This window comes from Myodes glareolus, chromosome 10 (genome assembly GCF_982192425.1).
Source record: "Myodes glareolus chromosome 10, mMyoGla1.1, whole genome shotgun sequence".
NCBI lineage: Eukaryota > Metazoa > Chordata > Mammalia > Rodentia > Cricetidae > Myodes > Myodes glareolus.
This window is the reverse complement of record NC_142035.1, coordinates 36,943,388-36,959,345: the sequence shown is the minus strand read 5'-3', so window position 1 is coordinate 36,959,345 and position 15,958 is coordinate 36,943,388. Positions and strand designations below refer to the sequence as shown.

Genomic DNA, 15,958 nt, shown 5'->3' with positions numbered 1-15,958 from the left:
GTAAGGGGTGGTGGAGAAACCAGGTCTCAACTTGTTCAGTAAGAATGAGAGAGTGCCCTAGTGGCCCTACAACCTTCCCAAAAGCCTAATTTGTGTACCTTGGTCTTCTATGAGTACCCTGTATAATACAAGTTCCAACCATCAAATGGATTTGAATAATGCCAATCTGTAGTTCCCTCCAGTAAAGCCACAAGTCATTAGGGGACACTAAATGCCCCAAAATGCCTTACAATAAAGTAGCTGGTATGTCTTAATTTTGAAAGTCATAGTTTTAGTTCATATATGATTATACCTGCTGGGTTACTTTCTTATATGATTCAGTGTGTTTATATTCAACTTTCCTACTGTTGTGGGATTTCCCTCTGTATGCTGTGAATACCAGTAATAAATAAAGAAACTGCTTTGGACCTATAGCAGGGCAGAGCGTAGCTAGGCAGGGAAAACTAAACTGAATGCTTGGAGAAAGAAGGGCAGAGTCAGGAGAAGACATGGACCCACAATCAGAGACAGACGTGCTGAAGCTTTGCATGTAGGCCATGACCTCATGGTGATGCACAGATCAATGGAGATGGGTTAAATTAAGATGTAAGAGTTAGTCAGTAAGAAGCTAGAGCTAATGGGCCAAGCAGTGATTTAAGTAATATAGTTTCAGTGTGATTATTTCAGGGCTGGGAACAAATGAGCGACCCCCTGCATCATCCCACATTTGATGATTTGGGACATCATAGCTGAGTACAAACAAATAACCAGAAGCGATCAAATAAAGCGGGTCCTGCTCCCCTGTAGTCTAGCATCCACTGAAAAAAATAACATAAAAATAAAAACATAGTCCTCAGGAAGTTTATCACATAGGAGACAAAGCTCCTATTTTCTGACTCTGTGTAGTTTACGTTGTTTTATTGATAAATAATGTTACCATTTTGTGCTTTGTTTCCCTGTGTACAACCCAATTCTACTTTCCTTTCCATGTCTATGCTGGGGTCAGGCCCACTGCAATGAGATCCAGACCCACCTGTGAAGCATCAGCATGAGCTCAGTGGTATAGATTTTCTGCCTGCTTTGATCACACGACATCATCTTTAATACTGCCTGGCAAGAGTTTAAATATTGTTTTAGAATTAATCGTCGAAATCCTGCTTAGAGGGCCTGTCTCAAATATCATATAATAGTCTCAGTATTTATCAGGAGTCCAGCGAAGTTCCCCCCAATAGTGGTTTATGGGTCTCAATTCAAATTTTACATACAATTTTAATTGTGCCATGTTCCTGTTTTTACAAAGCTTTCTTATTCTTGTCCTTGTTAAAACTAAGTGGTACTGATTAGCCAAAGTAAATAGTTTCATTTCATTATAATAGTCTGCTAATACAGGCCAAAATTTATCTCTTTGATCAAACTTGATTAGTTCTTGTAACTTATGTCAGTGAAATGTCATAATTATTCAATTAACATATAAAACTAGGAAGCAAAAGGTACAAAGTATTTTAAGTAATTTGGCTCAAATTTTCATTCCTTCTAATCTTTTTTTTTTTTACTTTGAAATGAGGAAATCTTATTTTGTAATGCTTCTGAATTTAAGGAAAGATTTAAAAATGTGAGACCTGGAACTGTCAATCAAGCGGTAGCATGTGTGCCTGATGTGCACAGCAAGGCTCTGGTTCACTCCTAGCACGTCTCACAAGCATTCTTGCGTATGTAAAATGGAAAAAAAATAACAGAGTGCCTGAGGTTTACATGCCAAAGTAAAAACTGTCTACTTTTATGTTTTTACTTACATGGAGGTTGAAAGGAACAGATTACTCTGTGAGAGTTTTAGTGATAAAAATAAGGTATGAAGCCTCAGTTAGCACATGTACATGTTATTTATTATTTCTTGTATTGCTCATGGTCATAGAGACTGAACAATTTAAAACTTTTAGTACTAGTTTGAAGCTTTTCGTTTTAGGATCATGATTGTGATAAAAATCCTCTTGGTGATATTTTAAAGATCCTCTTAATATCATATAATGTCTTATTTACAAGGAGAATTGTGTCTGGCATTGACTCTCCCTTCCCCTGTCAATTGAGATGCTCATTTTTCAGGCAATTATTTCTTGGTTTATGTCCCACCAAGGATTTGTCTTCTGCCAGGGTGCCAGTTGTATACATCTTATACAGTGATCCGTCACACTTGGACCTGACCAATACCCATGAAATAGTTCAATGGTACTGAAATGCTTTTCTGTCCTGTCACCTTCCTGGGACGGTAGCCTACTTGGTGAGGGTATGGCCCCTGGAATCTTTTGCAATGGAGCGTTTATGTCATCAATATTTCTTACCTTCGCTGTCTCCAGGCTCCAACACTAATATCTAAAATAAATAAAGCACAAGTTGTGTAAAAAGTAAACAGAGCTTCACTGATCCTGTTCTCATTTCTTTTGCATTTGCAGACGTCATCCATACTGTAGGGCCAATAGCCAGAGGCCACATTAATGGTTCCCACAAGGAAGACCTTGCAAATTGCTATCAATCATCCTTGAAGCTGGTGAAAGAAAATAATCTCCGATCAGTTGTAAGTACTTCAGAGTTCTTTGTTTTGCATTCCTTCTCAGCCGTTATGCAAAGAAACCAGTCCATGCTGAGTTTATCATAATATTGTACATTGCTTTTCCATTGGCAGTATGTGCACATGGTTAGCGCCGTTTAACCTTTGCCTGTGTGATCGTACATGCATAGCTTCATAGGCATCTTCAGATTCAATTCACTTTCAGACACTTACTCCCTATGCTTTTCCTGAACACTGTTTTTCTTTCAGACTCATATTACTCCCTATAACCTAATGACCTGTAGCTAAGAACGTCGCACCCTTATAAATTGTATCGAGTTAAACAGATAATTCAGAAAACGTGCATCTAATCTATCTTATTAACAGTGTTCTGAAGGAAAGTTGGCTTTGGAGGTCTTTGTCTGTCTGCCCTTTTTTCCCCTAGCATTCCCTGACTTTATTACATCTCAATTACACCAGGAAAATAAAACTGTGAGCGTTTTACCTTGTAAATACCCAAGAGTAAGTTCATTTGCCCCAGAATAAGTTAATTTGGCTAGAATAACTGAGGTTTTTAATGCCTCAGAGATTACAACCTAGCTGAAGGTGTAGGATGGGAAAGGCAAGAAACTTTCTGAAGTCTTAGCAGGCTGACTAGATCTCAGCATTGGCTTGCAAATTCACACAGGTGGTAGCTGCGCAGTTAGCAAGGAGAGCACTCGTGTTCCACACACTTGGAAAGCCACACTCCATTGTTGGAGAAAGACATTTTTTCAACCCACAAATGCATCAATAAGGGAAGTCAGGGCAGGAACTGAAGCAGAAGCCATAGAGGACGCTGCTTGCTAGTTCACTCACAGGTTTGTGCTCAGCCAGCTATCTTATTGTATACAGCCCCAGCACAGGGAGTGGTGCTGAGTTCAGATGGCTGCCTTCCTCTCCTATTTCAATAGCAATGAAGACAGTGCCCCACAGACATGCCCATGACCCAGTCCGATCTGAGAACGCCTCGACTGAGACTCCCTCCTTAGGTGACTCTAGGCTGTGTCAAGTGTACAGGTGGTGTTCATAGGACTCAGAGCCACATGGCTACTCAGCTTTCCATAAGGATGACCGCTGGGGATCTGAAATCACGTCTCTGTGCTTTCACAACCAGCACGTTAGCCACTGAGTTGTTCCCACTAGTTCAAGACTCTATTCGCAGAAGAGGAAGCTGAAATTCAAAGAGTAGAAAAATGTCTGAAATCGGTAGTTTACTTGATCTCCATAGGAATAGCAAAATAAATGTGTCCTTGAGAATAATAAAAGAACTGTCAATATGAATAGTTGATTTTATATGCAACGGACTGCAAAACCTGCAAAATGTATATTCATATAAGATTCCAAGAGTACATCTTGGAATATATAGATTTTAATATCTGAAAAGAACGTGCTAGTAAATTTATCGGTATTTCTAATGATAATGTTTTTTAAAAGGAAACAATAAGAACAAGAAGAAGACACCGTTTCAGCTACTCAGAAGTAGCATTCATCATTTTAGCACAGAAAGTAAAAGGTGTGATCACCTTAAGTCAGCATGTGTAAGAAAAACACTACGAATTGCATATTAAACTAGCTAGCTATTATCCAATCTTTAGAAATGCTCTAACAATGCTCTGGTCTGGTCATTTTGAGATTGGAGTTAGATCCACCTTCATATTTTTGAAGATGGCTTTGAAGTATTAATACATCTTTTGAGTAAAATTAGCAGACATTGCTGAACTGAATTTATATGAATGTGGTTAATAAAAATAAAGATGGGAAATATCTGTTGAATCTGGAGAAAATGGTCAGCTAAATTAATGACCATGTACTTAAATGGTTAACTGGGGGTGCTGAAAGGTACTTACTCTTATATTTTTCGTTCTCTCTTCTTTAATGTAACCTTCCTTCCACTTTCTCTCTCTCCCTTGTTACCTCCCTCCCTTCCTCCTTTCTCTTCTTTCTGAGAGAAAAACTGGGGCTGTTTACTTCATATGGTAAATCGTGTTCTTGGCGACCATTAAATGTGTTCTGACACCAAAGGCATCAAATTGTGATCATTTTCAGGGAAATGGAAGATTCCTAGGCAGGTGAACGTGGAAGGTCGTGTGCTCTATAGTACTGGACATTGTAAATTTAATACACCATGTGAGTCAATACTGTTATTAGAAGAAACATAATGGTTAAAATGGAAATTAAACTCAACTTGAGCATGTTTATTTATGGAAAAGGAAGTTTCTTTTAATCCCTAAAACCACTGATTGATCGCTCTAACAGCGTCATGAGTTTTACAGGGATGAGGTAACTAGCAACTCAACAGTTCCTTACGCCTGGAAACGGATGCTAGAGAATTATATCACCTGTCTGTGGCTATATACTCTTGAGATCTGCAGGTATTTGGTCTCCCAGTGTCTTGGTATCAAATGACTGCTTATTTTGGCAGGATAAATTAGATGGCGATAAAATGACTGAGCAGCTGAAACTGGGAAAAAGAGAGAACTGCAAGACAAGTTGGAGGGAATCTCTCCAACAGACTGCTGAGCACAGGAAAGATGAGTTTAGCTTGCCCTACAATTGTTTGAGATAGAGACAATCCAAAGAAAACGGAGGACGATGTTAAGAGCACCAGATCAGCTTCTAGAAGTCAGGGAGCGATTTAGGTCATTGAATATATTATGGATGAAATTCTCACTATAAAGACATACTTTATTTTCGTTCAGAAACTTGTAATTCTTTTGTTGAGGAATATCTTTTAAGATGCGTTGCTTTTGTTTATGCTACCTTTGTCTAACTCTGTGAATACATGATTCTTTGCTTGTCTAAAACACCTGATGGTCTAAGGACAAAACTGAATGGCCAATAGCAAGGCAGGAGGAAGGATAGGCAGGGCTGGCAGGCAGAGAGAATAGATAGGAGAAATCTGGAAAGAAGAAGAGCCAGAGAACAAGGAGAGGATGACACTAGAGGCCAGCCACCCTGCCACACAGTCAGTCATGGAGTCAGAGTGAAAGTAAGGTTTACAGAAGTAAGAGAAAGGAAAAATCCCAGAGGCAAAAGGCAGATGGGTAAATTGAAGATAAGAAAAGCTGGCAGAAACAAATCAAGCTAAGGCCTGGTATTTATAAGAAATAATAAGCCTCTGTGTGTGATTTATTTGGGAGCTGAGTGGCAGCCCCCATACTCCCCCAAAAAGAGTCAAATGGCCAAAGACCAAAGGGAAAAGAGTAAAAACAACCAATAGCATTCTTTCCTCTCCTTTGTATGTTCTTCGAGAGGGCTTCTAATAACTGCATAGCCCATCTGTGCTTTATATACTAAAAGTAAGAAGCATAATAAATCTATAGTTGACCTGACATGTATGTTCTGTCTGTGAATGTTTACCTAATATAACCTCATAAATACCATGGAATTTCAGCTTGTAGTCATTATTTTCCTGATTTTTCGTTGCTTTTTTACTTTGTTTTGTTTTGAGACAGGGTTTCTCCGCATAGCCATGACTGTCCTGGCACTTGCTCTGTAGGCCAGGTTGGCCTCAAACTGTAAGATTTGTCGGCCTCTGCCTCCAGAGTCCTGAGATGGCTTATAGTTGTGTGTCTCCACGCCCTGCTTATGTTCCTGACTGGATGATGAAGATTTCAATCTGGCCAGTCATTCAGACACCCTAGACCTAATTTGTCCAATATCTATTTCTTCCAACTTAAGTCCAAAGGCAGTTTTTTAAAAATATTTTCCAAAATTTGCACTTGTTTTCGTCAAAATTCAAATACATGAAAATTGATTTCTTAGCACATTTGAGATCATTGATTCTAACATAGGTAAGATTAATGAGGATAAATCCGATTTTAAAATAATGGGACATCGGGAGCAGATATAATGATTAAGAAGGACCATGAAGGATTTAGACTTTTATTTTTTATTTTCAATAAAACTTTTTGAAGGACAAAGGCAAGTAAAATTCTGCTTCTTTAGGAACAGAATGTGCCCAGTAAGCAGTGGGCATATTCAAGGATGTTGAGACGTGTAGATACTTTTAAGAGCAAAATAAGCAGGATAGAATAACATAATTAGGAGACAATAATCTTTGCCCAAAATAATTAATGACAAGGTGGTGGCAGTTCATAGTTAAGCAGAGCTGTCTGCTAAATTGTTTCTACAGGATCCTCACTGCAGAACCCCAGTGACTTCATTCATTCTTTGTCAGAGTAGACACACAGGGCTCCATTTTGGTGTCTACAGTTTTCATAGTGTATTGGTATCTTGGTGAAATGTCAGAGGTGAGTGGAGTGAAGATTGGTGGTGAAGAAAGGGAGGAAGCATTCAAACTGGACAAGGGCTAGTAAATAAGAAGACAGATGTACCTGCTATCTCCACATGCTAAGATCAGAAGTGGAGTAAATACTGACTTACGTACCAGGTTGCCTTTGTCAATTTCCTTGGAGCCCAGAGGTAAGCGGTGGGTTTTCTAAGTTTTTCTTGCCTGCTATTTCAATATCATCCTAAAGTCTTCTGTAGCATACTCTTACCATCAGCTTTATTCATAGGGGCCTAAGTTTTGCTGTGTTGAAAGCATCTCAATAGTTTCCCCTCTCAGCATCAAATAAAGGCAAAGCTTTTCATCTGCCACTGATACTAAGGACTCACAAGGCCTCTTCTGAGGAGAAAGTGTAGTGCCTCCGTTATCTGTTGAGCGACAACTCGTAGTAAAAAATAGAAGCTCTTTTAGAAAGTTGATGGTAATCATAATGTAAACCAGATTTTACTTGTGCTCAGATTGTTTTCCTAGGGAGTAATGTTAATATTTGATATATGGTTTAGTGGGTTTATGTGATTATGGGCAGACTACAAAAGGGGTGTTTATTATAATGGTGGATATTACTGTAATTTTCAGGAGTGTTATTCTAGATAATGTATTAGGTGGGGAAATTACGATATATTTTTACTGTTAAAAGCCACCCAGTGCCAATAGAGATCTCTCAAAACTAGATAATGTTCCCGTCATGAGTCATAGATCTTGAGGAGTAACAGCTTTTAATGAGAAAGAAGGCAGCCCTGCGCCTTCGGTGCTACCTTTAGCCATGGCAGTAATAAGTGATTTTGGAATTCTGCGTTGGTCTCACTCTAGTGTAGGTTTTCATTTTAAGGCGTAGTCAAGTGAATCTTATTTTCTTAGACAAGTTCCCTTCTGAGAGGGTTGCCATGGCAATGAGTTCTCAGCCAGAAATTCTTAAATGTTGGTTTTATTTCATTATCTGAGTTTCTATTACAGGCCACATCAATCAATGCAGGCCCTTCTTGAAGAAGACTTTTGCAATCTTAAGAAGCTGGTCCCTTAATTCATTACCTCTGCTCCTCTGCCTAACTGATGTCACCATTTCCTGGCCAGCTCTTCATCTCAAAGAACCCGTTTTGTAGAGCCATGCGTTTGATCTTTCTTCCTACTTTCTTTTGAGGCGGCCTCTCGGTTAGTTTCTCCACTGTCTCATTTATAAAGAATGATACAGTCTCCTGCCTTTCTTGGTGGGTTTCTCATAGCAATGTGACCAATGACACAATTAATACATAATAAGAACAAAATAAGTTTTACATTTGAGCCTCATTTTATAGTTCATAATAGTGTGGTGCTGTATGGCTGTATGTCATCTCATCTCATTCGTGTTTCAAGTTTTCTAGCTAGTTGCCTGAGTTTCTTTGAGTTAACCAAAGTGGAGAAATAAAGTTAAATAAAGACTCTCTCTTTCTCTGTCTTTCCTACTCATGCCTTTTATGGGCTCCCTTCATTTGTTGTAGGGGAAAGAGGCAGTTTGTGATAATAAACTCATTGAGTTGTTATTGTTTGGAAGGCAGGTGCACCAGCATGGGCGAGGGGGTCAGGAAGAGTATGAACATACAATGATGGAAATATATACATAATCCTTAAAACAGATAATGATCCAGCCAATCCCATATTTTCATGTTCTTCACATTTTTTCTACTGTTGGCCATCCATGAATGATTATTTTTATTACTGGGAGCCAATCGGTCATTTAGTGATGGAATATAGAAAAATATGAATAGTTAATATTTCTGAACTCCTACTTCACCCAAGTCTTTGCATTTCAACCAGTTCTTAAACCAGTCTTGAATTAGAAGGTGTGAGGGGGGGAGTGAATGGTGTGAATGCAGTACTCACAGATGAAATTCCCAAAAAACAATCAAGGAAAGGAAAAATTAGCTGCTAACTTGTTACAGATGCTCTGAAGGAACAAAAAGGAAATACCCCCAACATCATACTCTGTGGAAGGACGCTTAACAGAAATCCCATGCTAGCTCAGAATTGAGAAATAGATGGTTATTTATTTAGGGGTTATTTAGGGGTAAACTCGCAAATCACAATCTTCTGCTTGAACGGAGAACAGAAACAGAATCCAGCAACCAGAAAGAGAGCAGACTCATGCTCTACATCGGTTTACATAGTATAAGAGGCCACACCCCAGTGGGCGGGTAACCACTGGCTGTAAGACTTCCTACAGCATTACTCCAGGACAAAACTGCAAGTGGGGTTGAAACTAAGACTGTCCCAAACCTGTGACTAAGGTACTTTGTACTGTATTTGGCTGGTTTCTTTGCTTTTTGTTTCTTCTGGGATTCTTTTTTTTTTTTTTTTTGTCAAAAAACCACTGTGGGTCTCATTAGAGTAGTACTGCTTTCTACAAAGTCATTTGTGGGGACAGTTCTCTACAATGCCAACTGGAGGGTATCACTAGCTTTTGTGGGCAGGTTTAAAGGTGTCATATGTGAACTGGCCACGTGTATTAGATTCCGGGACTTACTCCATGCAATTCTTTGATGTTTTGCTAATAGTTGTCTATAGTTTAAATGTTGCTGTGACAAAATAAATGACAAGAACAAGCTGAGGAAGGAAAGGTCAGTTTTGTCTGACAGTTTGAGGGTAGAGTTCATTGTGATAGAGAAATCATGACAACAGGACACGTAGGTAGTCATATCCAGTCCAAGATCCGAGCTCACGGAAGGATACTGCCCTATTTCCAATACTTGTCTTCCCTCAGTTAACTTAACCTAGAAAATTTCTCACAGACATGCCCAGGGATTTGTTTCCATGGCATTTCTAAGTCCTATTAAGGTGACAGCCAAGATATCACATCACATAAGTAAAAATATAAACAGCGAGATACATCAAAACAGAAGCCCTTACCCCTATCAATACATAGTGAGTTACTATGGAAATTAAGTTGAGGCTCAACCATAGCTTGCTTAACTTTTCACAATTGCCAGAAAAATAAAATTACCTCCCTAATGTGCAGGCCACCTGTGTCAATCATTGGCAGGGCAATGCGCACATTGGAGTCTGGTTTACAGCTGTTTCTCTCAGTGATCCTGTGAGGAAGCAGACCCTTGAAGGCATTCTTACATGTCCTATTATAGTCATATGTGAGCCTTTACATGCAGAAAACATAGCTTCATGATATTCCATTTCCTTTAATACCTCTTTCATGTTGTGTTTATGATTTACATAACCCATCAATGTTGAATTGATCCTTTAAAATTGTATGCTTTCTCAGTTTGAATTTGTTCTGGAAGCCAATCCTAAGGCAACCATTTGTGTGCAAACACTTTATTGTGGAGGCCACAACAAGAAGGGCTGGCAGAGGAGGAGTGGAACAAGAAAAGGAAAGAAGGTAACTAAGAGGAATGGGCACCATTATCATGCAACTGTGTTGGACAACCACTGCCGCTGGCTTGCACTGGACAAGCGAGTTCAGGGCAGGTGTGTTGGGATATTGAATCCTTCTGCCTGATGCACAGTAATTTAATATTTGTAAATACAATTTCAGCATAACAAATGGGATTAACACAATGTTTTTCTATAATAAGTGAGAGGTGATTCTGGTAAAATTGTGAACTATTAGTTTTAGTTAAGCTTTGCCAGGGGTAGGACAAAACTATTTAATATGCTAAACCTAAAGACAGTTTACTCAAAGATTTTTATTCTTGATTTGAGATGACTAAGTTCTCTTCCTCTTCAGCTGAAGCATGGTGTAATATAGGTGTGGGAAGTGTGGGTGGCAGTTAGTGGCTATATAACCTAGAGAATACATGACCTTGTAAATCTGCACATGGTAACTGGTGGCGCAGAGACAGTATCACAATATTGTGTCACTTTGCTTGATTTTTTTAAAAATATCTCTGCACTAGACACTGGTTCATAATGCAAAGTGCAAAAGAATTAGCCATCCAAGTTTGTATACGTCTTTCTTTCGCTAGAAGGTACAATTGGAGGCAAGCTATTTGATTTATAGGTTATCTAGTTTCTTTTCTGTCGCTACTATAAAGACCGTGACTCAAGGCAATGTAGAAGAGTAAAGAGTTTGCTTGATTTATAAAACTAGGACATAAACTGTCATTGAGGGAAGTCCAAGTAGGAACTGAAGTAGAAACTATGAAGAAGTACTGCTCACTGCTAATGCTTGGCTAGCTTTTTTATATAGCCCATTGCTGCCTGCCTAGGGATTATACTACCCACAGTGGGCTAGGCCTTCCCACATCAATCATCAATCAAGAAAACCTCTCACAACCATGGCAACCAGTCAGTCTAAGCTTGGCAAGTTCTCAGTTCCTTCTTCTAGGTAACTTTAAACTGTGTTCAATTGGCAATAAACATTGACAAGAACAATAGGTTATCTTCATTTAATTCTTATAGGAATCCTTCTAGGTTGTAACTTCTTTTAGTCTTTTGTCTCATATTGTTTCATATTTCAATACTTTGTACACTGCCTTACATTGCGATAAATTCCACAATGAGTTACAATCAACTCTTTATGTGAGAATATCTGAATCTGTTTCATCCTACCTATACTTATAAAAATATATTTTTAGTCATTCGTATATTGTATAGTATTTGTTTCCAAACAAAGGTCAAGAAAGCAGTATTTAGAAAAATAAAAAAAAGTACAAAACTTCTCAATTTGGTTGGATTTGTCAACGTAATTGTTTTTGGTTCTTTTATCAAGGTAGAGAAAGGTTATAGGAAATCACTAGTGGTTTCTGTGACCATGTCTTCCAAACAAAACATTGACCCAGCACACTGTTAAAGAGAATATATTCCCATGAAATGTGTACAGACACAGTAAACAGGTTTGCAAATGCAAGCTTTTGTCTTGAGAGCTTTATTTTCTCCCAATATGAACAGCAGTTATTAGATCACTGTATCACAAGGAAACAGTCAATTCCAAACACACACTGCAGAGTCCCAAGCCTGACATTATGTTCGAACAACAGAGCCATTCTGGCATATATCTCCAGGGTTAATAGTTTACAGCAAAAGCAATGGCTTTAAATTGTACATTTTTTTCCCTCACAAATGTTCAGATTTATTTGGGGAGCAGAGCAATTTCAATGTATGGATTTTAAGCCATTTGTAAACTGTTGAACTGGGAGACTAAGGTAGCAAAACAAACAAAACCAATAAAAATTTTAAATAAACGTAAATCTTTCCTTGTCAAGAAAGTGTTTCTCTCTCTCTCTCTCTCTCTCTCTCTCTCTCTCTCTCTCTCTCTCTCTCTCTCTCTCTTTTTCTCTCTCAGCTTATTTATATACAGTTCAATGGCATTTCAAAGGGAGTTTTATTTTCTAATGGGTAATTTGTTACAGATTGGTTTCAACCACAACTTATCTTTCTTTGTTTTATATCTAGGCAAACACACACATAAGTATAAAACATAGAAAAGGTGAAACTCTGGCTTCTTTTGGTGTCTGATTAAAGTTAGGTAGTATGATACTTATAATTATGGTTAAAATTCATTTTAATCCACACAGACAGAATTCTTTAGTGTTGCCTTCACCATGTCTTGTGAGTTGATGTTCTGGGATTTTCTTTTTCCAAATATACTATCAGGCAAACTCTCCCAGTTGTTGTATGACAGAAAGACTTGTGGAATGAAAGAAGAAGCAGGCTTCCGGTGCTGACACCAAGGCCATATTGATACCCAGATGAGCTGTGGCTCAGGGCCATTTCTGAGTCTGTGGCTCTGTGACAGCCAGGGTTTGTATTGAACCCTGAGTCTCCTGTTGCCAAGGGGTCCTTGAGATTGCCCAGAGTCTGAGCTGCAACAGGGTCCCAGGCTGGAGCTTGGGAAGCATGTTGCTGCTTGGCCCATTCAGATCTGAGAGGCCTGTACAGCCCAGGGCCATGGTGACAACGGGCCCCATGCTAAAGCCAATGACCAGACCTTGGTCTGTGGTTTGAGGCAGCTGGGGATTGTGTGGTTGTCTGTTGCCTGTCTAACCACAGGGGCCCACACAAGCCATGTGTTGAACCATGTGTTGAAGTAGGAGGGTCCAACTGAGCTGGTCCAACCCCTCACTGACCCAAATGACCTGTCTCCTCACAGGAGAGATAACCCTAAATTTCCCTTGCCTTGGGATAACTGTCCCTGGTGACCCGTCACTGGAAAGCCAACCTGCCACAAATGAGAGAGCTGCCCCCTTACACACACTTGGGAAAGCTCAGCCTCACCCCTCACCAGGCCTCTGGAGAGCTGGCTCACCCCTCATCTGAGAGTAGTGACCCCAGGGGCCCAAACTGACTGGCTCAGCTGCCATCTAGGGCTTGGAATGGGAACACCACAGCACCTACCCCATCCACAGCACCTACCCCATCTACGAAAAAACTGATCCTGTGGAAGCATGTCTGCAGGCTCTCTGTGGCTCCAGGGCAAGAGCAGGCTATCTGAGGAGTGCTGGTGGGGCTCCGGTATCCAGGGTGGACCAAAGGCAGAGACCTTGAACCTGACCTACAACTAATTACACAATCAACATTCCTATGTGCGGCTGTTTGCACAGAAGGGTATACTGCATGACATACAACAGTTTCCAATGCCACTAAGGTGAATGAAGAAGCAATGGAAGCAACGGAGAGGTGGGAACGATGGAGGGGAGAAGTGTTTTCCCTTTTTTGTTTATTTTTATCATATTTTTATTCTTTTTGTGCTTTCCTTTGGCAGGATGTTGCAGGACGGAGGGGGAGATTCAGGGGACTGGTAGATGTGTGGGATTGGGGTACATGGTGTGGGGTTCCCAAAGTATCAATTTTAAAACAGAGTAGGCCACATGTATTTTTTATTGAATCAAAGGAGAAAAAGGCAGCTGATAGGGAAGAGGGTAGGTTAGGTGATAAATTAATAGAAAGACCACCTTTCATACTTACAACCCATTTGCACGCCCCATGTCTCTCTCTGCCATCTCAGCCTTGTTTCCTATGATATGGTTCTGAGCAAGGGAGCAGAGTGGATGGTTAGGACCTGGAAGAGCCACACATACGTTTTCATAGAGACACAGAGATAGGCGATGCTGGTGAGCAGTTCTTCAGTGGACTGGTGAATGTCTTTGTTGGAGTACTATCACATCAAAGGAGGCTGAAGTGTCTGTCTCTATCAGGACGCTGGCTGAGCGTGATCACGACTATCCTATGGAAGGCATTACCCAGGCCTGCGATTTGATGGAAGCCTCACTCTGCATAGAGATAAACCATTGTACGCCATCCTCTCTTTAGTTAGTTTTGCATCGCTTGTAAAGAGGTTAAAGGGATGAGTTATTTATTTATTTATTTATCATGGTTTCAGAGGTACCAATCCACGAGCAGAGTGCTTGTCCATCGCAGCGACCTGGAGAAGGCAGAACAAAGGGACGTACTTAAAGAAGTAAATAGCATAGGCTCCTGCTCCTCCAACGCAATTCCCAGAGACTTGCTTCTGACTACACCCTACATCCTACCTCTTCCTAACTTAAAATGATAATTTCCTATTACAGATCTATCAAGGGATTAGCCCATTCTTAAGCTGGAGCTCTTATGATTTGATTCCCTGTGTAAATACTACCTCAGAGACGCCGTTGGGGGTTTCTCAACCCAGTAAAGTTGACAATTAAAATTAAACACCATAATCACTTTTATCATATAAAAAATCAGAAATTTTTAACTAAATTTTGCTTCTCACATACTCTTGAATCATACATGTCTATGTATCTCCCCTGAAATGCTTGGTAAACTATAAATAAGACTTAAAACATGATTTATAGATACCCCTTTTCTGCTGCCTGGTGGACCAGCCTCCAGCAGTGCAGGGCTCAAAAGAAAATATATGGAGTTAATGTACTGTGACTTTTTTATCTAAGGGTGTTAAGGGGAAGAGACACTCACACACTCTCTTAATGGTTTTCTTTTGTTATTCTTCAGCATTCTCTATACTATGGCATATATACTCTTTTCTTATCTCTATCCAGAAGGGTCTCTTCTGTTTCTCTTGATGTTTTATTTTTAACTCTATATTTATTCTTATTCTTGATGTTTTCCTTCTAACTCTCTCTTTATTCTTCCCTATTCTCCTTCTTTATTGTTCCTCTACAGACTATATACCCCAGCAAAACCTTTCAGGCAATATAGGAATCATAATGTGGTTACATTCTATTTTTCAAGTGAATGATTATAATGAAAACAGGTAAAACCCTGTTTTTTTATTTCCCTTTCATTATTAGAACAAAGTTATACCAAGAAACCACATACATTTACATCTAAGTAACTTGTTACAGATTAACAGACTGTGAGCAACCAGGAGTATTTTTCTCTGCTATTTTTTCTTTCTTTTCTTTTTTTTCATTTTTTTTTTGGGCTGTCAGGCTTCAGTTTGCAGTTACAAATAAAGAACCAATCACTTTATTATTTATAAGGAGTCTTAAAGAAATCACAAACCTAAGCTTTTATACATGAAAAACAACAAGTCAACTCTACTTTAACCTTTAGGGTGTGTACCACTCATCAATAGTTTTTATAACAGGAGACTGAGGGCAAAATGGCTACAAGTAATGAATCATCATCTTTGATTACCAACCAATCTTAGAGAAAGTATGTCATCTACTAACAACTGGACTGCTTTGTATTTTTGACCCTAACATAATGAGTATTTATCTCAGCTATAAGATAATGAGTATTTATCTCAGCTATGTGTCCTTGTGAACAGTAGTTGTGTTCTAGGGTTTTTCTTCTCAAAACTATTATTAAAACATATAATCTAACATTAAGTTATTTTAAGGCTATATTTTAGCTGTTATGCACACCAAAACCTGTGAATGTATCTTTCAACATTAAGATTAAAAAAATGTTAGCCAACCTGGTTACTTAACCGCAATCTATGTAGCTCCTTAGATGAAACACATAAGCCCTAGCTGTATGACAGTTCCTTGTATGTATTTTTTAATCATTAAAACTCGACTTAAAATAACATTATTAATTATGAATTAGATAGAATAGCTTCAGAAGAAATCATCTTCATAATAATACATAGGTAAAAATGCCCAGTAGAGCAGGAAATTTCCACGAGTTAAACATGCTGCATTAGAGGCAGTGGGAGTCTCCCCACACCCATT

At 39.1% G+C, this 15,958-nt stretch overlaps 1 protein-coding gene across 8 annotated transcripts in view; it reads left to right on the top strand.

Moving 5' to 3' along the window:
• Window positions 1–15,958, top strand: part of Macrod2 (mono-ADP ribosylhydrolase 2) — a 1,889,233-nt gene that overhangs the window by 1,087,019 nt on the left and 786,256 nt on the right. For all 8 annotated transcript variants that reach the window (XM_085696807.2, XM_085696806.2, XM_085696803.2 and 5 more), the window contains exon 6: window positions 2,427–2,548. In XM_085696807.2, the coding sequence (XP_085552933.2) occupies window positions 2,427–2,548 (122 nt within the window). The remainder of the gene's footprint in view (window positions 1–2,426; window positions 2,549–15,958) is intronic.